Raw genomic sequence first — 22,823 nt, 5'->3', positions numbered from 1 at the left:
TTGACCTTGTGGCAGTTCCTGAGGTGGTGGCTGCTGTGCAACTGGGATGTATTCAACAACTTTCCCCCTTCCAAAGCCGCCTATGTTTCTTTCAACCTTGACCCTTGCTCTCAAATCGCTTGAAGTCCATGAAGTGATTGTAGGAATCTTCTTTCTGACTATCTCTCCTCTAACCTGCACCTTGTCTAGGTATGACAGCTTCAAATAGAGAAACAAAAAAAAAAAAAAAGAAAAAAAAAAGATAAACCACTGAAAATTAATATCAATTCAGATTAATAATGTTCAGGATGACATAGTAGAATACACATAACTTCATTAAAAAATGTACATAATTATAAACTATAATATACATAATGTATATCAAGAATACACATAAAGTTGTATGACAATATACAAAGTTCATACCATTAGGAAAGTGGCAGGCCCAGTGAAGGCTGCCTCACGCTTGCTTCTCCATGATGAGGTGGTGTCAACAAGAGATCTTATTGTGTAAGCACACCAGTTGAAGTCTTTGATTTTGCTGACATCTTGCAGTGAATAGAGGAGCTTGTAGTTGCAAAACATATTCTTGAAACCTTTTATCAGTGTGGAAACAGTGTAGATTATAAAGTCACGGTTGAACATGTCGCCATGGTCATGCCTCTTAATGATGCCATTCAGCATATGGCTTGTTGTTGGTGCGCCTGTTTTTATACCCCACCGTTCTCTCTAAAGTGCAACCAAGTGCTTGTACTGTGGGTCTTTGCTCGTTACTTCACCCTCTATAACAGTCTGTTGCCCTTTGGGGATACCAAGTGTTGAATGTACATCATCATTTCCTAGAAGGAGCTCTTCCTCTACCATATGGATCGAGCATCTACCAACATCAAATCGCTCAAGAAGGTATCTCAGAAGTTCACCATCATATGAAGAAAGTGTTGCACTTAAAAGGGATCCAAATCCTATATCTCGAACAGCTTGGTGCTGTTCCGGGCTCACACTGCTCACAAGTGCACAGAGCTGCTTTGGGGAGGTCCGTACAGCCAAGTAATCACTGTGTTTTGGTTTTTTCTTCTTTTGTTTTTCCTCCTTTCTTATCCTCTTTGGGGTTTTTTTTATGTTCGGCAGTTGTACAGGTGTGGGTTGTCTTTTGTTTTTTGGCAGTAGGCTGCTTGGGGTCATCATTGGTACCTGTTCTGATTTCAACATTTGCTGGTTCAGAACATGTTTCAGCAAATTTTGATGCAGTAGCAGTATTTTTCCTTCGTTTACCCTCTCTGGCAATTTCTCGTAGCCTAGGATCAGTAGTGATTGGAGGTGTTGATGTAGGTGCAATATTTTTATTTCTTGGAGATCTCCGGGGATTAGTGGTTGTAGTGGTTGAAATTTCTGTAATAACATAATACACGTAAACACAAGTTTAAGTAATATGTAACACTAATATTAACACCAAACAGGCAATAGATTGGGATTGAGAATTTTACAAGAGTGCAAATGTATAATGTACATAATTCTATGAAGTAATACACATAATATATAACCAGGATACACATAATTTTGAGTATAAGAATAGTGGTTATCTATGATGAGGTATAGCAACTGAAAACATTAATGTACATAATCTTATATCAGAATAAACACAAGTCTAAGTAATATGTAACCCTAGTTGACACTACTGTAATAACATAATACACATAAACAGAGTTCTAAGTAATATGTAACACTAATATTAACACCAGACAGACAATAGATTGGGATTGAGAAGTTTATAGGGGTGCAAATGTATAATGTACATAATGTTATGAAGTAATACACATAATATATACCAGGATACACATAATTTTGAGTATAAGAATAGTGGTTATCTATGATGAGCTATAGCAACTGAAAACATTAATGTACATAATCTTATATCAGAATAAACATAAGTCTAAGTAATATGTAACCCTAGTTGACATTGCTGTATTAACATAATACACATAAACATAGTTCTAAGTAATAGGTAACACTAATATTAACACCAGACAGACAATAGATTGGGATTGAGAAGTTTACAGGGATGCAAATGAATAATGTACCTAATGTTATGAAGTAATACACAGAATATATAACCAGGATACACATAATTTTGAGTATAAGAATAACGGTTATCTATGATGAGGTATAGCAACTGAAAACACTAATGTACATAATTTTATATCAGAATAAACACAAGTCTAAGTAATATGTAATCCTAGTTGACATTGCTGTATTAACATAATGCAGTAATATCATGAATGTTTGGAATGTAGTAATATCATGCTCATAGTGTTATGCAATCGTAGTTATGCTCGCATTTTCTTCGCGCTGGTGTAGTGTTCTTGCAGAGGAATGTGATGAAGGATCAGATTTTGCGGTTTTTGCTGTCTTTCGCAGAAAATAGTGATCGGTTTTGAATGCTTGAGAGTGGTAATGGAGAGACTTTGTGAAGAAGAAAGGCTTGATATATATATATATATATATATATATATATATATATATATATATATATATATATATATATATATATATATATATATATATATATATATATATATATATATATATATATATATATATATATATATATATATATATATATAAAAGGTGATTGGACGGACGGAGAGGCGTCCGTCCCGTCAAATGTCACTAACGGAGGAAATTCAAAACGACACCGTTTGGCAGATAGGTGCATAGTCCTACGTGCAACGTGGTGTATGGTATAACGATTGGTATAAATACCCTTTGAACCATGCCTTAATTGTAGGGGGCGCTTTTAAGCCTATACCATACTCAGACTAATCCACATTCGTACCGGCCCGGCCCAATTAAGAGGCAAAGTGCTGATCATATTGATTTTTTCATACGAGAGGAGGTTCGAACTCCTACCCCTCTTAAAGGATGAAATGATTAACTGTAAGGGGCGCTTTTAAGCCTGTACCTATGAGGAGGTTCGAACTCCTACCACTCACACCAACCAAACTGGTTGAAATGATTATTTGTTTTGTGTTTGGCTGTGTTGATTAGTTTCGAGGTTGGTGCTTGAATGGAATCTTAGTTGGTCTAATTTTAGTCATTTGCTCGAGGATTGTGAGGTAATTCAAATTGGTTACATCATGTGGGTAAATTGGTTAGCGGCTAATACGAAGTATGGCTTGCACTCAAATGACTAAATTTGCTCCATATATATTAGAAGAAGACAGTTCCAATGTTAATGTATTTGTCAAATGGCTAAAGTTAGTTGAAGGGTTGAAGACAATTAGAGTTAAATACAAGGCAAATTGAATTCAAATTGGACAAAGTGGGATGAAAGTCGGATGAGGAGTCACGCTTTTGAGCAGCTTTGTGAGATCAATTTTTTATATCACGCTGCGAGAAGAAACTTTAGAGTTTATCAGGGTTGTCATGAGGCTTATCACGCTCATGATAGGGTTCATGACGTGCCTATCCGAGGCTATAAATAGGAGAATTTGGTTTCATTTGAAGCATTAGAGAGTAGATTAGTGTAGTGTAGAATTAGAGATCAATTACTTTCCAATTCTTAGCTCTTAGAACCCTAGCAAGAAATTTAGAAATAGTGTGAATCATACTTTCAACAGGTCAAGAAGCGGAAGCTGGAGCATTAGAGAGTAAATTAGTGTAGTGTAGAATTAGAGATCATTTACTTTCAGATTCTTAGCTCTTAGAACCTAAGCAAGAAATTTAGAAACAGTGTGAGTCATACTTTCAGCAGTTCAAGAAGTGGGAACCACACAAGAAACAAGGTGTAGAGAGATGGCATTTAGCTCAAACCAAACCTAAAATTTTTGTTGGGAAAAATCTCACTTAGTGTGATAATAAAAAATCACAGAATCAACAGGAGCACAAAGACATTCTTTAACATTCACGGGCTAAACAGAAATAATATCTCGTATTTAAAATATTCAACCATCCGGCCCAGGCGCCTTGTACCACATTTCATTCCAAAACAATATAATAAATATGTTCTATGTAGATTTATTTTATTAGTAAGAAATATGCACTAGAAGGCACAAATTAAATTATGTACTGGAAAACACAAAAGTGTGCAGTGAAATACATAACAATATGCACTTGAATTATGTTTTTGCATTCTATTCAAATCCTTTAAAGCACAACAATATGCACTCGAAGGCACAACAATGTGCACTCGATAACACAAAAATGTGCACTCGAAAGTAAAAAATTAGAATGAGATACATTGCAAAAAAAATTGAAAACCAGAGTGAATTCACACAGATAGTTTGATTTGAAGTTCTTATTCTTTCTTGCTCTTCGAGAAGTCAAGAGAAATTGTCTAGATCTCTTTAAGAATTCAAGATTACAAATACTAAAATATTAAATAAAAAAACTCTTGAAAAAAGAATGGGAGAAAAAAAAATTAGAACTAGAATAAATTCTGTTGTTTTTGATAGTTTGATTCGATCATTGAGCCTTTGAAATGTAAAAAAATTAAATTACTTTAGTGAAAATATAACTAAAATAAATAAATAAATAAAAGATTCGATCAATAAGCCTATGCCCACGTATATATATTTTGTCTTTATGAATTATAGATGATTTTATCAATGAAAACATCTTATAAAGTTTTTTTATTATAAAATATTAAAGCCATGAGAAGCATTTTAAAAATATTTTATATAATAAAATCTCCTATATTGTAGTACACAAATCATAGACGTTCAATAATAAGGTGAATAATATATAGAGAAAATATCATTTTTTGTCCCTCGACAATAATATAAGTATCAGTTTTAGTCCTTGACTATTAAAATTTTCAATTTTAATGCATGACTATTCAATTTGTATCACATTTTAACATTTTCAAATTAGGTGCATGAGTATTCAACTTGAATCACATTTGGTTCTGCAGTTAAATTTTTCGATCAAATTCTGCCGAAGTCACCGGTGACGGACTAATTTATTTAAATTTTATTTTAAAATTATTTTAATAATTTTTAAATTAAAAACCTTAAAAATTAAAAAATTAAAATAAAAAACGACAGCCACCTCACCCCTCCTCTTTCGTCTCCGCTGGAGACGAAGGAGGAGGGTGGGGGGCATTTTATTTTATTTTTATTTTTAAGTTTTTTAATTTAAAATTATTAAAATAAAAATTAAATAAATTAGCCGGTCACCGGTGACTTAGTCGAAATTTTAATCAGAAAATTGAACGGCAGGACCAAATATGATACAAGTTGAATAGTCATACACCAAAATTAAAAATTTTAATAGTCAAGGACTAAAGCTGATACATATATTATAATCAAGGGACTAAAAATGAAATTTTCTCATATATATATATATATATATATATATATATATATATATATATATATATATATATATATATATATATATATATATATATATATAGATTTAGGTTTAGGTTCTTATATGAAGTCACCCCTATATATATATATATATATATAACCATTGAAATTTATGATAATAGAGAAAAAGATACGTAAAAAGGTAAGTCACGTCCAAATATAACCCTAATTTTATATATTTTAAAACTGTATATAAGAAAGTACTCCGTAATATTTAGTAGTGTCAATTGACCCTACTGAAAATAACATAAATTTGCCCATGTTTGGATTGGCAGGGCTATAGTTTGTAGTTGTTAGATGACAATAAAAAAAGAAAAAAAAAAAAAAAAAAAAAAAAAAAGACCAAGAGAAACAATACCCAAATTAAATGTGTAAGATCTGCAAAATTGTAGCATGTTAAGAGATAAAATCTCTAAGATGGTCAAAACTTGATAGAGATTTTGTGGTAAAAAATTAACAAGGAAGCAATGAATCTTCACTAAAAACACGGGTGTCCACTCATCTAAATCCTGTGCTCCAATGGTAATAATGCATAAATAACATTTGTGCAGCATTTCTTGAATACAAAAACATCAAAAAAAAATTTAATTTCATGCAAACCATGTCTTCCTCTTCTCTTACCCTCTCCTTCATAACATCCTTCTTGTTCTTCTTCTCAACATATGCTCGTGTTGTCTATGCCCAAGAAAGCGGGAGTTTGCAGGGGAAACATGGCAGCACCTTCTCCGCGGTGTATGCCTTCGGGGGCTCATACACAGACACCGGAAATGCTTGCACAATGACAAGCCTTAAAGGAAGCTTTGGTGCTAACTGCCAGCGCTCTGGAGGCCGATTATCCAACGGTAAATTGGCGGTGGACTATGTGTCTGCATCCTTCTCTTTGCCATCCCCACAGCCTTGGCTAAACATTTCCAAAAACAGCTACTCCGCCACCCCCGGGGCCTTATCCACAGCCACATCCGGTGTCAACTTTGCAATCGCCGGATCCTCGTCTCTCCAGCACAAATACTTCACAAATCAAGACCTCTCACACGTAATCTGGAAAGGCATACCTATGACCATTCAGACACAGGTACACTGGTTCAGAAATTTCCTCAGAGAAAAGAATTGCATGGGTAAACACGCCCACCGTTGCATAGAAGAGTTCAAGAATGCACTCTTCTGGGTCGGTCCAATCGGCATCAGTGACTACTATAATGTTCAGGGTACATCTATTGCTCAGAAGTGGCTCACACAGTTATCTATTCAACAGTTCACAAAAGTTATTGAGGTATATATATACACACACACATTATAGATGCATACAGTTTAGGATCTGAAAAGCTTCATAATGTCATAAAATAACACCTATCAATGTTAATTATAGGCATTGATAAATGCGGGAGCAAAGTACATAGTAGCAGAAGGCTTACCGCCACTGGGGTGCTTTCCTCTAAGTGTGTCGCAATCCGAGGGGCATAAACTTGACCAAAATGGATGTGCTGTTCCTGTGAACTCGGCAATAAAGCTACACAATCAAATACTTAAAAGCAAAGTGGGAGAACTCCAAAGGCGCTGCCACGAATGTTCAATCTTGTATGCAGACTTCTGGAAAGCATACGAAACAATAGTGATGACCCCAGCAAAGTACCACTTGGAAGAGACTAAGAAAGCATGTTGCGGAACTGGCAAAGGAGATCTCAACTTCGACCCGAAAATGGTGTGTGGCTCCCCGACCACATCCGCATGCACAGACCCTGCAAAATACGTGAGTTGGGATGGTATTCATATCACAGAAGCCATGCAACGACAAGTCGCTGATCTTTACCTCAACCAAGGCTTCTGTGAACCATCATTCGATACGATGATTAAACATAAGAGTAGCATATAGAGAGGTTACCACCCATCCAGAGAGCAAGACTAAAAGATCTTGAAAAAACAATTTTTTTTTTATTTACTATGTTTTTCTCCATTTAAATCATTGTGGTTTCAACAAAAATAACATGTAGATGCTATACTAATAAAAAGCAGACCAATTTTGTATCAGAAACCATACAGATTAAGCGATTACTGAAATTCCCCCCAAGCAATACCAAAAGACAAAATGAAGAAATGAAATTTTCATGTCAACAGGGGCTTAGCGCGCTTACTGGTTCAGTAGGCAGTATTTGGGAGAAGAAATGAAATTTTCATATCATTTATGATGAATTGCTACACACCACCATGAAGTGAATAAAATGGTGGTCATTTTGATCTGTGTAAACTTTGGGGAGCTTGTCCTTACCGGATTCTATTTACATTGAAGATGGGCGTTTTTCTTATCTTTAAAGAGTTTGCATCATATTAGATATTCATAATACATCAAGAACAGCGCGTCTGGGTAATTCTTAGGGAGGCTTTTGATGTAGAGATAGAAACGCAGCAAATCCTCTTTGGAAACAGCATCGGGGTCGACCACGTCATCATTGGAGGTGAGAACCCACAAGTCTTTGGATTTGACCCTCTTCAAACTACCACGACAGAAAGGACATGACTCCGATCTCATGTTCCTGCAAGTCGAGAATTAGTATAGGCAAAGAAGTAGTTTGTAACGAGAGAGTTATAGAGAAGTTTGATTACCAATCACGATAGCAATTCATGCACATTGAATGGCAGCAATTAGGCAAGACCATTTTGGTGCAAGGTTCTAAGCATATTCCGCATTCTGCTTCTCTCTCCCTATCAAACTCTGCAAATTTCGAATCCCCTTTCAATCTTTTCTTACCAACAATGCTTTCCCAGGCATCTTTGGCATTGCCAAATTCCACCAAGTCAAAATGGAGTCGACGAAGTGATGGCAGTATAACAGCTGCAATTTTGCAATTTTAATGTTGCTAGACCAGGGTAATAGCCAAGAGGTAGAGAGTTTAAAACGAAACAAGAAAATGTCTTTTCTTTTACAAACCATAAAAATCGCTAACAGTTGCCTTCCTTCCATGTCGGGATATTTTTAATCTTCCTTCAGCATCTACCTGGCAAAGAAAGATAGGACCCTTAGAATAAAATGCTGGTGGAACTCAGCAGAGCAAGATTTAACATTCTCAATATGAGGGATCAGAGAGAGTGTTTAAAAGAAATGCGAATCAGAACAAATATGCAATGGTCCTTACCTTATAAATGAGGATGTAAATGGGATTTAGGTAGTCGGAAAGCAGACAAGTGCAGGAACAATCAATCCAACGAAGCAAAAACAGGAAAAGCGGTGCCAACTGATTGTAGACCAGTTCCATTTGAAGGTGTGATGTGCCTTTTTGTCTCGGAATTGCAGCAGCCCTGAAATGCAGAAGCCATTGCACCAAATTAGGACCACCAAGCACATGCTTTCAATTAACTCCACAACTTCAACTGATGTCGACATAACATTCATCACTCATATAAGTACTGTGATTGACCCCAGCCAAGATGGCTAAGGATACAAACTTGCAACCATAAGATCACGAGTTTGAATCCCAACCCTTTTGGTTTGAGTCAGTCAGCTACCCCAAAAAAGTATTGTGATTGAGTTTATGTGCTGCTAGTAATATATAGGTATGCTTATTATAAGAAGCTATCAAATGCTTATTCCAAACTGGTTGTGGTAATTGCAGCTCTAGCAAACCTCAATTTCCATTTTAGCAGTTCCACCCATACTAATTAAACACTTATATTGCTATCATCAAAACTCAAACTTAATCACTATTACTCAACTCACCACCCAATATAATCAAGACAACATACCCACCCCTAAAAGGCCATACCCAGATAATCAAGTCCATACTCACAAATTATCAAAATAAATCTTCTTTTTTTTTTTTTTTTTTTTTTTTTTTTTTTTTTTTTTTTTTTTTTAAGAATTCGCTAATTCATACTAGAAATTTACCCCCAACAACAACAACAACAAAAAAAAGTCTTAGCTTTATATTTCTTCCCTAACAATCATCTGCTCTCTCCAAACAAAAAAGAGAAAAAAAAAAAAAAAAACATAAAACAAAAATATGTTTTCTTTGTAAAAGTCCAAGAATTTCAAAGGGCTCTTAAGAAAATAAGCATAAATTGAAGGGGGAAAAAGAAGTTACAGAGCATTTGCATGCTGGATATCTGACTCGAGAACTTTCAAGGATTCTTGATAGGAGCTCCTTCCAAGCTGGTAATACATCATCTCCATTCTTGTAAACAGGTTTTCTTCTTCTTCTTTTTTTGCAGTCAATAAAATTTCTGTGCTTTCTTGGGAGGAAAAGGAAGAAGGAAAGCCACAGGAATGGAACAAGTCTTTCTCTCGCAAATACAGCTGCCTAGCGAAAACAACAAAGTCTGCTATCTCTAACTCTCTAAGACCCTTTTATGTTTTCTTGAAATAAAATAATAAAACGCCCAATTTTTAACAAAAGATAATGACATAAACCATAAATTTTGTGACAAAAATAAAACCAGAATATGTCTGAACTTCTCAACTTGTGATTCCCATCCTTTTTTTCTCACTAAAAAGGGGCGGCTCTGAGTGTGACAGATTTCTAGGTTTTTTTTTTTTTTTTTTTTTTTTTGACGAAGATAATATTGAAACAAAATTTGGCTGAATTTTCCAAACGAGATAAAGACAAGAGGTTTGGTTTGTCCAGTAATGATGTCTGTGCTGTCATCATAATCATGCTTTTAATACTTGCTTTTCAACCAAGCCATTTCAAATAATTGATTAAGGATGGGATAACCCTATTTAAGGCATCTTATTTAATTCCACATTTTTTTAGCAAAAAAAAAAAAAAAATGAAATGTTATCCTTTTTAATTGGATCAGCTTTTTCTACCACATATTGTTCAAAATTTAAAATAGCAATTAATCTTATAATTTAAGTAAGTAACTCTTACTAAGTAATATTTTTTTTTTAAATTTATTTTTTGAATGACGAGGAAAATACGCAACCTGAGAGTGTGCACATGATAAATATCGCTACCAACAATCTTACTAATTTGGATGGAATTATTCTCTATTTGTTAATTTTAACATGTGATATTTTACACTCGCTATTATGGCATTTTTCCTAAAATTTATGAAGATGTTTGGTAAATAATTATTTTTTTTTTAAACAAAAGGGAGGGGGACCCCAAAGGGTAGGCTAAGCTACAGAATCTTTGCGTGACCAGGGCGCCTTCAAAGTGTCATCAGTTATGAGATCTTCCACACCAGGGGCACGAGCGAATGTCACTCCAAGACTCATTCATAGCCACGGCCCAAGAAGCAAGGGCATCAACACACACATGTTAGTTGTTAGTTGATAGTTGATAGCTGATTGTGTTAGTATGTTTGACTAGTTGATTGCCCTTAGCGTTGGGGTTCAGCCTTTAGGAAGAATGTTTGACTAGTTGATTGTAAAAATATATTTGGTAAATTAATTGTTAGATGATAGCTGATTACATACAAAATGACTTTCTCATTAAGCTGATCGAAACAGCTGCTTTGAATAACTTTTTAAATTTTAGCGTTTTGAAGCAATAAACTATTACAAAAGACTGATTAATCGAACACTTATATTTATTGTTTAATCAAGTCAAACAGCTAATAATGGTCAAATAAGCTAAAATTAGGTGATAAGTTAATTTTGTTACAAAACAGAACTTATATCTTTTTATATAATTTTGAGAAAATGACACTTTTTCCCCCTGAGTTATATACTTATAGCACTTTTCCCCCCTTAATTATTTAGGTAAGCACATTAGCCCCCTCAATTATTCTAAAAGTGGTGGTTTTTTCCCCTAATATATTAAATTGACATTTCTACCCTTAAAGTAAACATTTTATTTATTTTACTTCTCCAACAAATTATTGCGTATACGTAGGGATCACCACGGTTCGGTTCGAACTGAACCAGACACTATAGTAATCGAATTAAAAGTTTCCGATTATGATTCAGATCGAGAACCCAATATTTGGATTTCAATTTATTAAAATTATAAATCAAAAAAATTGGATCCTAAACCGTGAATCAGCGGTTCCGGATCCGGTTCGCGATTTTGAACCGTCTTTATTTTAAAATAGTCTAACTTCAACAATAAATGTATTTTATTTTTTTCAGTTCGGAACATGAACCGTCCGTTCCAATTCGCGATTTTGATAAACTCTAAATATCGAGTTTCGATTCTAAATTGTAATTGAAATATTTCGATTTGGTTGCTATAGTGCTTGTTTGGTTTGAACCAAATTATGATCATAATTTGTTGAAGATGAAAAATAAATGAAATATTTATTTTAAGGATAAATATGTCCATTTAACATTTTAGGGGGGGAAAACAACCACTTGAATAATTAAGGGAGAAAAAATGCTATAAGTATATAACTCAGGGGGAAAAAGTGTCATTCTCCCTATAATTTTTTTTGAAAGGAATATAATTGTATTTAATTACCTAATGTTGAATTAATAAATTTAGGACACTTCAAGCTTTTGTCATCAGATATCTTAGCAGATCATCAGCGAATATGTATGCTCATAACATAGCCCGAGCTGCACATTCGGTCATTGTATATATGGGAAGATTCCCCGCCCCACTATATTCGATTTTTGATTAATTAAATTGTTTCTTAAAAATAAAAATAAAAATTAGGACACTGTTACGGGGACTATGTTTTTGTCAAATATTTTATTATGGGACATAGTTTTGCTTAATTAATTCGTGATGGGTCATACGATTTATTAATAATAAATAAATATAAGACAAACGTTATACATATCACATATTACACCATTGCGTAAAATATTAAATAAAAAATTATTTTAAATATATTTGTCATAAATTTATGAGTAATTAATAAATAAAAGATCACATAATTTTGTACAAAAATTCAGTCAAAATAATATTTTATTTTCAATTGATACAAATTTTGAGAAAACAAAATGAATTGAGCGAATGGAATATTATTACATGAATCTTTTTTCCTTTTGAGATAAGGGTCAAATAGGCCCTTAAAGTCTAAACCAAAGTGCAATTAGCGCCATGAATTAATAAAAGCTCCAATTAAGTCCTTCATCTCTTTATTTGTGTGCAATTAAGTCTATAACTTTTTAAATTTATGCAATTAACTCAATTTGAAGTTAAACTTAAGGTGATAGAAGGTAAAATTGATTTTCTTTTAAAACAAAAAACAAAAACAAAAACAAAAAATTGTTGGTTGGCCTTCTTCTTGGTAATGGAAACAAACCCCAAAATCGTGGGAAACTAGAAAGAAATGATCAGCTCCTTCTGTTCGATTCCAATATGGGCATTTCGCAGAGATAAGTTGTACTGCACTCCTCATGACCCTCGAAGATTTGAAGGGCAGTAGTGGCATGAGGTCACATGTAGGATACACGGGGGTATAGAACCAATCAGTTTCTTCGGGGTTTAGAGTTCTAACGGGGTTAGATAGAAGGAAACGATGCATGTAGATTTCAGCAGCAAACATATGGGCCGGGATAGGCATCTTGGATCCTTTTGCAGGATCAGAGTTTTTTGCTATACTTGCTGGGAAGCTCGTATACAAAAACTTTTAGTCTTCCGACGGGATTGTCTTCAAGGACATCTCCAGCTTCCTTGCGATCTTCCCGGTACGCACAGCCGCAGAAGCACAAATCTTAGTCTCTAGGTGTTGAAGAATCCGTCACACTTATGGTAAATGAAGAAGGAGCCATTAAATAAGGGATCAATGTGCAGAAGAAGAAGAAGGGTTCAGGAGGTTGGTCTGTATAAAGTCGAGGACAAAGACGGTGTCGTATAGAGTCAAGTCATTATTGGTAGTTAGAGAACTTAATGAAACGACACTGTTGCAGAGAGGGCGGTTAGCGGTTGTCATCTTAAAGTTGAAACGTCGCCGTATGAAGCTCGGTGGTTACATAACTCATCCGACGACGTCGTGTGTTGCTGATTGAAGGAGGAATGTTGAGTTGAGATTCCGGGAAGTTGTTAGAAGATATTTTGGATGTATTAGCTAGCTTTGTCTTATTTATTTTATTGTTTTTTTTCAAAGATGTTTTATGTTTTTGGACATTGAGGAATCAAAGCCTAGTTTTCTTTCCCATTTCTCTCAAACCCTATCTCGTTTCTCTTCTTCTTCACCATTTCTGCAGAACTTTTCTTGTCAAGTTTCTAAGTGTGTGACATTTGGTATCAGAGCCCACCATGGGTACTCAGTCAACCGCATCAGTAGAGGATAGGCTAAGCAGACTTGAAGCCTTATCCATGGAGCATAGTAGTGGATTGGCAGCTGTTCAGCAGTCTGGATGACTCTGTCTAGGGTCTGAAGTCTCACATGGAAGCATGGAAGAATGAGATCCTGGAGCTTTTGAGGTTAAACAGGCCACCAACTCCACCAGTCATGGATCCCCCTTCAGTTCATGGCCAGGCCGCAACACTACATCCAACCCCAGATGATGGAGCCTCTGGACTGAGAAGGAGGCCTGGGAAGGAACCAATGGTGGATGGCAACGTCGAGGTCCAAGAGGTTTCTGAAGGTGAGGAGGATCAAGCTGACCATTTGCCTGCTTTTCAAGAGGATCCTAGAGTTGGTGAGAGACCTTGGGCCCCTTGGAGAGCTCATCCAGTTGGCAGGAACTTGCAGCATAACCAAGGAGGTGATCCACTAATGAGGTATAAACAAGAATTCCCTACTTTTGATTATGAACACCCTAGGCTGTGGGTAATAAGGTGTGAAAGGTTCCTTATGATGGCTAAAATATCTAGGGATGAAGTAATCAATGTGCTTTGTGTGAATCTAACTGGCAAGGTTGGAGTTTGGTTTGAGAGTTATTCGAATGGTTTGAGAGCAGGATTCTAGTGGGTTGAGTTTGCAAGGGCTGTTTGTAAGAGGTTTTATGAGCATAATACTGATGTGATGGAAGAATTCTCAAATTTCAAACAAGTAGGGAATGTCACTGAATTTGCTGACAAATATGAGGAGTATAAAGGGTTGTTGTTGCAAATATACCCTTACCTAACTGATCAGTACTTCCTAGACACCTTCATAATCAGACTCAAACAACAGCTAAGATGTTATGTGAGGACATCTAGGTCTGCCAACCTAGAGGATGCTATGTGGTTAGAAAAGCAGTTTGAGAAGGGATTGAAATTCCAGGAACCCCAAAAAACTACTTACCATTCCCAAAAACCAACCTACACTTTCCAAAAGACCCAAACTTACCCTAAACCTTCTAATTCCAGAAATACAGATCCTCACAAAACCCAAACTAATCAAAATAACCCCAGGACCTCTGCTTTTAATACAATCCACTCTAATGCCAGATCACCTGAAGTTAGTAAGTTCAGAGATCAGCTGAGAGAGCAGAATAGGTGTTTCAGGTGTTTTGAACCTTGGAACCCTGGTCACAAGTGCAAGAGCCCTACCTTTAACATCATTGAAGGGGCTGGCTTTCATGAAAATGATGAGGAAGTCAGTGAGGGGCCAACAGAGAAGGATGAAACACAAGCCTTACCAGAAACAGAAGAGGTAGAGGTGACCTTAAATGTCGTTATTGGTGGTGAGGACATGAATATCATCAAGTTGTTAGGAGCTATTTGCAAACAGCCAATCACCATTCTATTGGACACTGGGAGTACCCACAGTTTCATAGACCCAAGGGTATTGGTCCAATTAAAGATTGTTCCAGAAGAAGTCAGGGCCCTTAAAGTCACAGTGGCCAATGGGGAATGTATGATCTGTGATTCTATCTGTTATGGTCTAAAGTGGCAGGTCCAAGGTGAAGTGTTTGCAAGGGATCTAAGGGTGCTCAAACTTGGGGGTTGTGATACGGTCCTAGGCATGGACTGGATTGATACTTATGCACCAATTCGGTTACATACTAGGCCCCCCAGTATTTCATTTCATAAGGAGGGCAGAAAAGTCTTGTTGAAAGGCATGTCAAAAGGGGTGGCATTGCAGCAAGCTACTAAGAAGGAGTTGAGGAGCTGGCAGAAAGAGGAAGTGCAAGGATACATGGTACATGGCACCTCTCTCAGTGTTCAGGAGAACAATTCAACAGATCAATATTTTCATGAATCTGATTCTAATCAGCAGGAGTTGGCTGCAATCCTACAAGAATTTCAAGCTTTATTTGAAAAGCCTAAAACTCTACCCCATCATAGGTCTTTTTACCATGAGATCCCATTGATTCCAGGAGCTATGCCAGTGAATATCAAGCCTTATAGGTATTCCTTCATACAGAAGAACACCATAGAGAGAATGGTTGAAGAGATGTTGACTGCAGGAATTATCACCCCTAGTACCTCTTTCTTTGCCTCACCTGTGCTGTTGGTACCAAAAAAAGACAACTCATGGAGATTCTGCATAGATTACAGGGCCCTGAATGAGATAACCATCAAGAACAAATTCTGTATCCCATTAGTTGAAGATATGTTCTCAGAATTGGCAAATGCCAGGGCTTTACTAAGCTGGATTTGAGGGCTGGATACCATCAAGTGAGGATGAAGAAAGGAGAGGAACATAAAATAGCCTTTAGGACACATCAAGGGTTATATGAGTTTAAGGTAATGCCCTTTGGGCTTACCAATGCTCCTGCAACTTTCCAAGCTCTCATGAACTTTGTATTCAAACTCTCATCAGAAAATCAGTGCTAGTCTTTTTTTATGACATACTGGTGTATAGCTCATCTTTTGGGAATCATTGGAGGGATATGAGAGAGGTATTGAAAATCATGAAGGACCATCAATTGTTGGCAAAAATGAGCAAGTGTTCCTTTGCTAAACCAGAGGTAGAATATTTGGGGCATATAATTTCAAAACAAGGGTTGCAGACTGTTGTGGTAGCTTGGCCTAAACCAACAAGTATTAAGGAGTTGAGGGGGTTCCTAGGCCTCATAGGATACTATAGAAGGTTCATCAAATCATATGGTACCATAAGTAGGCCCCTTATTAACATGCTTAAGAAAGATGCCTTCCAATGGAGTAATGAATCTGAAATTGCCTTTGAAGAGTTGAAGAAAGCCTTGTGTACTGCCCCAGTACTGACATTACCTGACTTCAACAAAGAATTTGTGGTGGAAGCTGATGCTTGTTACAAAGGAATGGGGGCAGTGTTAATGCAAGAAGGAAAACCAGTGGCTTACTTTAGCAAGGGGTTTGGGACTATCTATTTATGAAAAGGAATACCTTTCCATCATTAATGCAGTTGACAAATGGAGATCTTATTTGGTGGGGAGACCCTTCATTATCAAGACAGACCACCAAAGCTTAAAATTTTTATTGGAGCAAAAGATAACAACAACCATGCAGCAGAAGGGACTTACTAAATTACTTGGACTGAACTACACTATTCAGTACAAGAAAGGGGTGGACAATAATGTGGCTGATGCCTTGTCTAGAAGGAGGGATCCTGAACAGGCTGAAAACTTGGTTATTTCATCAGCTAGGCCAAATAGGGTAGAAGAAGTCATAAGGAGCTATGAAGGGGATGAGTTAGCTTTTAAGATACTCACTGAACAGTTGATTGCAGTTGAAGAAAACTCAGTTTTTATAGTAACTGAGGGACTAGTTAGATACAAGGGGAGATGATACATTGGCCAGAAAGGGGACTTGAGAAGAAGGCTTTTGATGCAGCTACATAACTCCCCTATTGTAACACCCCTGATTTCCATACCAAATTAAACCTTAAACATGCAGATAGTTCTAACCATAAAAGCATACACAGCGGAAGACTTAAGCATGAAATAGATGGAAAATGTAGAGTGTTATGCCATGCTCACACAACGGTGAACGCACAGGCGTAAACATCTGCAACATAATCTATCAATCCCAAAAGCAAAGTCAACAACATAGGTCTAGAGTCTAATCAAAGGCACGCAGGACCAAACCATCACAAGGGAAAGGGAGCTACACTAACTGCCTCTAGACCGCGCCCTCATCTACTCAGCACCTGAAAGATACACATAGATATATGGGACGACGCCCGGTCAGCGAATGATGTTGGTAACCCACCAATACATGTGAAATATCATAAGTAGATAGTTTATATATACAAAATCATTTGTGAAACGGGATATAATATATATCAATTTCAAAGCCAAGATAGAAGTCAAACACAAGACTCTTTGCACTCACAATAAAGATAAGGGAACACATTCCAATACAACAAGAAGCAATAACGACTCACAAGAACGGCTCAAGGCATAATCTACCATCACACAGTAGATTAACACCCGACATGCATAACACAAGAGAATAAGGACACGACCATTGGCAACTCATGCCTTGGCAACACATTCCTTTGTGACAACACCTGTCACAAATTGAGAAACACACAACAACGGCTACACAAGCCTTCGTGACGTCACCCATCACGAATTGAGATGCCTTCCTTATGCCCGATTCCAACCTTATGGCTACCCCCAACCTTATGTCTAGTTCCAACCTTTACCTCCAGGACCCCTGTACACCAAGTCCAACGTTTTCCCTCCGAGGACCGTCGTCCCCATCCGCCAACGACCACCAACAAATCCACCAATTTCATAGTACACGAGGGTACCGATCACACACATGGCAACACATGCCTCCCAAGAAATACGTGAACCCGACACACAGGTCACAAACTCCATAATCACGTCATGGCCACCACGAGGACCACTGCCATACCTTGGTGACTAATGTCCCATACCATTAATCGTGCAATCCAGGTACAACGACACACACCACACCACAACAGGAATCAAGCAACGGATCACAACGAAGATATGAAACCATACTCAATCAAGGAATAGATCGCAGTCCAACAACAACGATGATTAACACAAGTCATCATCAACAATAAGAAAGGACAAACAACACACACACTAGCATTTAAACACCGAACTAGCATGCTTATCAAACGGGTAAACCGAACATAGTTCCGAAGAACATACAAGACCCATCATAGTTCAACGAATCACAATGTTGAACACTTAGCACGATTCAAGACACCAAAACCTACATGGATTCCTACCATATAGTTCTAGACATACAAAACATCAAGAAGACACTCAAATAGTTCCACAAAATAACATCGGGAAGTCAAAAAACCAAATACCGAGTCAAAAGAATCACGGGGAACAAATCCCCGCCCAAGTCCACTTTATACCCCGCGGGAACCACTCCCACGAACCACCTGTACCCCGCTGGTGGGGCGGCGGGTGGTGCACTACCCGCCGTTCCGCCCGCGGGTACATCACCTGTACCAAAATAATCCTTTCGGGGATTTTCAACTCCAAGCTCAAATTCAAGTCCAAAACATGCCAAATCTCACCAAATACAACAAAATGACTTGAATCAAAGGAATAGCCAAGCAATGGCATACATGAACCCTAATAACAAGCTCTAGATATGCATTTTCACAAGACAATGCATCAACACTCACATTTCATAGCAAAATCACATGTAGAATACAAGAAATCATCATATAGGTAAGCAAAATAGATTTTGTAGAGCATGGGTTACCTCTTGTAGACAAAAACCTTCACTTAACACTTCCCAAAACTTCTAGCAAGGTTCACCTTCCTCACCCACTTCAAGAACACACCAAAAGATCATAAAGATTCTATCTTTAAGGAAAGACACCTTAGAAAACACTAAAAACACAAAATAAACATAGATCTTACCCTCCTAGATGCTCAAAGGTAGGAAAGGTGGAATCTTGAAGACAAACTTTGAAGATTTGGTAAAGCTCCAACTTGGCTTGGAAGAAAAGCTATCTAACTTTTAGAGAGAAGGAGGAGCTCAAGTTTAGAAAGTGTAAGGGAAAGAATGAAGGGTGTCTTCTAGGTTAGCTTGCAATACTAACATAAGGTGAAATGTCTTTATTACCCTTACTAAAATGAAGAGGTGTATGGGAACAAGGGAACTACTCACAAAGCTTTAGGTACAACACTTGACTTTGGGTTGACTAGTCAATTATTAGTCTCCGACTATTGAATTTTCAGGAATTTAAGGAATTAAATTGTCAATTGGATTAGGATTAATTACTTAATTAATCCCTTAATTGAATTTGGATTACGGGGTGTCACACCTATAGGAGGGCATTCAGGTCAGCAAGTAACCTATCACAGGCTCAAACAACTGTTTTATTGGAAAGGGATGAAAAATGAGGTGATAGCAACAGTTAAGGCTTGTGATACTTGTAAAAAATGTAAGGAAGAAAATGTGGCTTACCCTGGGTTGTTACAGCCTTTAAAGATTCCAAAACAAGCCCGGCAAAGCATTTCCATGGATTTCATTGAGGGATTACCTATGTCTCAAGGAAAGGAGGTTATTATGGTGATAGTTGATAGATTCACCAAGTACAATTACTTCTTAGCCTTGACTCACCCATACACTGCTGAAAAGGTGGCTGATATGTTTATGGAACATGTCTACAAACTCTATGGGATCCCCAAGGATATTGTGAGTGACAGGGACAATGTGTTTGTGAGTAAGTTCTGGAGGAATTTGTTTAAGCAACTGCAAATGAATCTGAGTATGTTCACAACTTATCACCCACAATCTGATGGACAGACAGCAAGAGTTAACAAATGCCTGGAAACTTACCTAAGATGTATGGTTTTTCATAAGCCTAAGGCCTGGGCTAAATGGCTACACTTAGCTGAGCATTAGTACAACACCAATTACCATACCTCCTTGCAGTGTACCCCATTCCAAGCACTTTATGGCTATCAACCACCATCTCTCACTTTAAATGTGGTACAGGAAGGGGAGGGCAATGACTGGTTTTAAGAGAGGGCATCTATGATAGCTATCCTTAGAGATAACCTACATAAAGCTCATTCTAGAATGAACCAGCAGGCATATAAGCACAGGAGTGAGAGAAGTTTTGCAGTTGGAGACTTTGTCTATTTGAAGATACAACCCTACAAGAAAATTTCTATGGCTGTTAGATCAAATGTGAAGCTCACTGCAAGGTTCTATGAACCCTTCAAAGTCGGTGGGGGAGGTTGCCTACAGGTTGGAGTTGCCAGTTGAAACTGCTATCCACCCAGTTTTCCATGTCTCTCAATTAAAGAAAAGGGTTGGGGTGGGAATTGTTCCACAACTTACATTACCATTGGCTGATCCTAAAGGAATGGTGTTGACTAAACCACTAGCATCCATAGGGAAAATTCTAGTCAAAAAGAACAACAAAGCTGAGGTTGAAATCTTAGTTCCGTGGGCAAATTTACCTAAGGAGGTAGCTACTTGGGAGAAGTATTATCACATTACAAGGCAATTCCTAAACTTTGATCCTTGGGGTCAAGGATCCCTTGAAGGGGAGGGCAATGTCACACTTATGGTAAATGAAGAAGGAGCCATTAAAGAAGGGATCAATGTGCAGAAGAAGAAAAAGAAGAAAGGTTCAGGAGGTTGGTCTGAATAAAGTCGAGGACCAAGACGGTGTCGTTTAGAGTCAAGTCGTTACTGGCAGTTAGAACACTTAATGAAATGACGCTGTTGCAGAGAGGGTGGTTAGCGGTTGTCATCTTACTGTCGAAATGTCGCCATATGAAGCTCGGTGGTTACATAACTCATCCGACGACGTCGTGTGTTGCTGATCGAAGGAGGAATGTTGAGCTGAGATTCCAGGAGGTTGTTAGAAGATATTTTGGATGTATTAGCTAGCTTTGTCTTATTTATTTTTTTGTTTTTTTTTTCAGAGATGTTTTATGCTTTTGGACATTGAGGAATCAAACCCTAGTTTTCTTTCCCATTTCTCTCAAACCCTATCTCGTTTCTCTTCTTCTTCACCATTTGTGCAGAACTTTTCTTGTCAAGTTTCTAAGTGTGTGATAGAATCAAGAGAAGCAAGAAGCTAAAGATAGGCAACCACTTCACAGAAACAACGGTGATAAGCCCATGGACGCCGCAACCAACCTCTCTGTACAAACCCACAAATCCAAGTACCAGTACGGGGCTGCAACCGCCGTCACTTGCCGCCACCGGTTACCTCTTACCTGCTGCTGAACCACCATTTCTGAGCCTTTGCCTCCGTCGTCTTCGTTTTCCACTTCTGCCAACAAGCTCGCGGCGAACACCAGCTTCTCCAGACGGAGAAGCCATTGCCGGCTCCTCTGTCAACTGGACGGAGAAGCCATGGCCAACTTCTCCGTCCAACTGGGCGGAGAAGCCGCGCGCGTTTTTTTTTTTTTTTGAATTAAAAATATATATATTTTTCAATTGTTTTAAATTAAAAAAAAAAGAAAAAAGAAATTACATGTAACTTAGATGTAACTTGCTAATTAACTTAATTGCATAAAAGTGAAAAGATGAAGGGTCTAATTGAAGCTTTTGTTAGTTTAAGGGGCTAATTACACTTTGGCCTATAGTTGAAGACTTGAAGGGTCTATTTCACCCATATCCATTTCCTTTTTCATTTTTAATATCAATAAACTACTATTTTAGTCCAAATATTTTCGCCAATCACTATGTCATACAAATTCCTTGGGAGATCAAATTTCAAACACAAATCATAGTCTATTTATTAAATATGGAGTTAATAACCAAAATGATCCATCGACTATGCCGTAATTACTAATTTGATTCTCAACTACTATTCTTATCCGATTAAATCCTTAACTATGCAATGTTTACCTAATATAGTCCTCCATTAATTTGCTTGTTTGTTGACTGTCAAAATTAGGGACAAAACTGTAAATCTACTAGCTTTCTCCCTCCTTCCTCATTTAGCAGTGCCATGCCGCCAAACCATGCATGCAACAGTAATCTATGACTTTTGTATAAATCTACCGTGACTGTGTATATGTAACAACCCAAAATTTTATTTTATAAATCCAATATTAAGAAATTCCAAAATAGCCATTTTCACTCCATTAAAAATTTTTGCGATAAATTGGTGTTTGAATAAATTATTTTTGTCACATTTTAAATTAATTCGACACCAAAACTTATTTTATTTGAAATTCCTAAATTTTCGGGTACTTCACGTACCAAGTTTTAAATCGAGAAATCAATCTGAGTGAAACCGGGAGAATTCAAAAAGATTTTAAACAAGTATTCATCTAGAAAATTCTTTGAGAAAATTCCTTTTTAACCCCAAAGCATTTTAAATAGCAATTCTAGCCGTTGGTCCATGGAGCATGGTGGACCACTAGACATCCAAAATCCCTTCCTGATTCATCTTCTAGCCTATAGAAATTACATTTTTACCATTAACCAATCATATGTGATCAACCTAGGATTTTGTGCTCCTATAAATAGAACCCTTATCAGTCATTTGCCTCTTTGATTCCACTCCTTGCTTCCCATATATCAGCTTTGCAATTCAAGAAGACAACACAGTAAGCTTCTTCATCCTTCTTCATTCAATCCTAACCTTCCATTTCCTTAAGCTTCTTTCTTCTCTGAGAACTTGATAGTATGTTGATGTATGGCTTGTTTGAGGTGTTTAGGAGGTGAAGGAGGGTGTAGCTAGCTTGGGAACACGGGGAATCCAAGCAAGAAGAAGAAGTCTACAAAGGTATAACCCCATGGACTCCCTCTTAAATTT

At 37.1% G+C, this 22,823-nt stretch overlaps 3 protein-coding genes across 5 annotated transcripts; 2 read left to right on the top strand and 1 right to left on the bottom strand.

Annotated features, from left to right (window-relative positions):
• Positions 1-5,822: 5,822 nt before the first annotated feature.
• On the bottom strand, positions 5,823-9,860 carry LOC109147155. Of its 3 annotated transcripts, none has more exons than XR_002048563.1 (7): positions 9,422-9,860; positions 8,477-8,639; positions 8,272-8,338; positions 7,947-8,175; positions 7,612-7,876; positions 6,761-7,169; positions 5,823-6,441 (listed from the first exon to the last, which is right to left on the bottom strand). XR_002048563.1 is itself a non-coding variant. In XM_019294794.1 (5 exons), the coding sequence occupies exons 1-5, from the start codon at positions 9,508-9,510 to the stop codon at positions 7,666-7,668; spliced, it is 759 nt and encodes a 252-aa protein (XP_019150339.1). In that variant the 5' UTR covers positions 9,511-9,860; the 3' UTR covers positions 7,495-7,665. The 3 variants fall into 3 exon arrangements, 1 of the variants encoding a protein (XP_019150339.1); XR_002048562.1 differs by having other exon boundaries at positions 6,761-7,084; XM_019294794.1 differs by lacking the exons at positions 5,823-6,441; positions 6,761-7,169 and having other exon boundaries at positions 7,495-7,876.
• LOC109147153 (GDSL esterase/lipase At3g48460-like) lies at positions 5,846-7,218 on the top strand. Its single transcript, XM_019294789.1, has 2 exons — positions 5,846-6,618; positions 6,715-7,218. The coding sequence occupies exons 1-2, from the start codon at positions 5,941-5,943 to the stop codon at positions 7,216-7,218; spliced, it is 1,182 nt and encodes a 393-aa protein (XP_019150334.1). The 5' UTR covers positions 5,846-5,940.
• Positions 9,861-15,839: 5,979 nt separating the features above from the next.
• LOC109147136 (uncharacterized mitochondrial protein AtMg00860-like) lies at positions 15,840-16,461 on the top strand. The gene is made up of 2 exons (XM_019294775.1): positions 15,840-15,850; positions 15,969-16,461. The coding sequence occupies exons 1-2, from the start codon at positions 15,840-15,842 to the stop codon at positions 16,459-16,461; spliced, it is 504 nt and encodes a 167-aa protein (XP_019150320.1).
• Positions 16,462-22,823: the final 6,362 nt, after the last annotated feature.

Source organism: Ipomoea nil, unplaced genomic scaffold (assembly GCF_001879475.1).
Source record: "Ipomoea nil cultivar Tokyo-kokei standard unplaced genomic scaffold, Asagao_1.1 scaffold1977, whole genome shotgun sequence".
Taxonomy (NCBI): domain Eukaryota; kingdom Viridiplantae; phylum Streptophyta; class Magnoliopsida; order Solanales; family Convolvulaceae; genus Ipomoea; species Ipomoea nil.
This window is presented reverse-complemented; position numbering and strand designations above follow the sequence as displayed.

Coding starts and splice junctions, on each gene's coding strand:
- LOC109147153 (XM_019294789.1), top strand. CDS start 5,941: ATGCAAACCATGTCTTCCTCTTCTCTTACCCTCTCCTTCATAACATCC. Junction 6,619..6,714: donor AGTTCACAAAAGTTATTGAG/GTATATATATAC, acceptor TGTTAATTATAG/GCATTGATAAATGCGGGAGC.
- LOC109147155 (XM_019294794.1), bottom strand. CDS start 9,510: ATGGAGATGATGTATTACCAGCTTGGAAGGAGCTCCTATCAAGAATCC. Junction 8,640..9,421: donor ATCCAGCATGCAAATGCTCT/GTAACTTCTTTT, acceptor TCTGCATTTCAG/GGCTGCTGCAATTCCGAGAC. Junction 7,877..7,946: donor ATGAATTGCTATCGTGATTG/GTAATCAAACTT, acceptor CTCGACTTGCAG/GAACATGAGATCGGAGTCAT.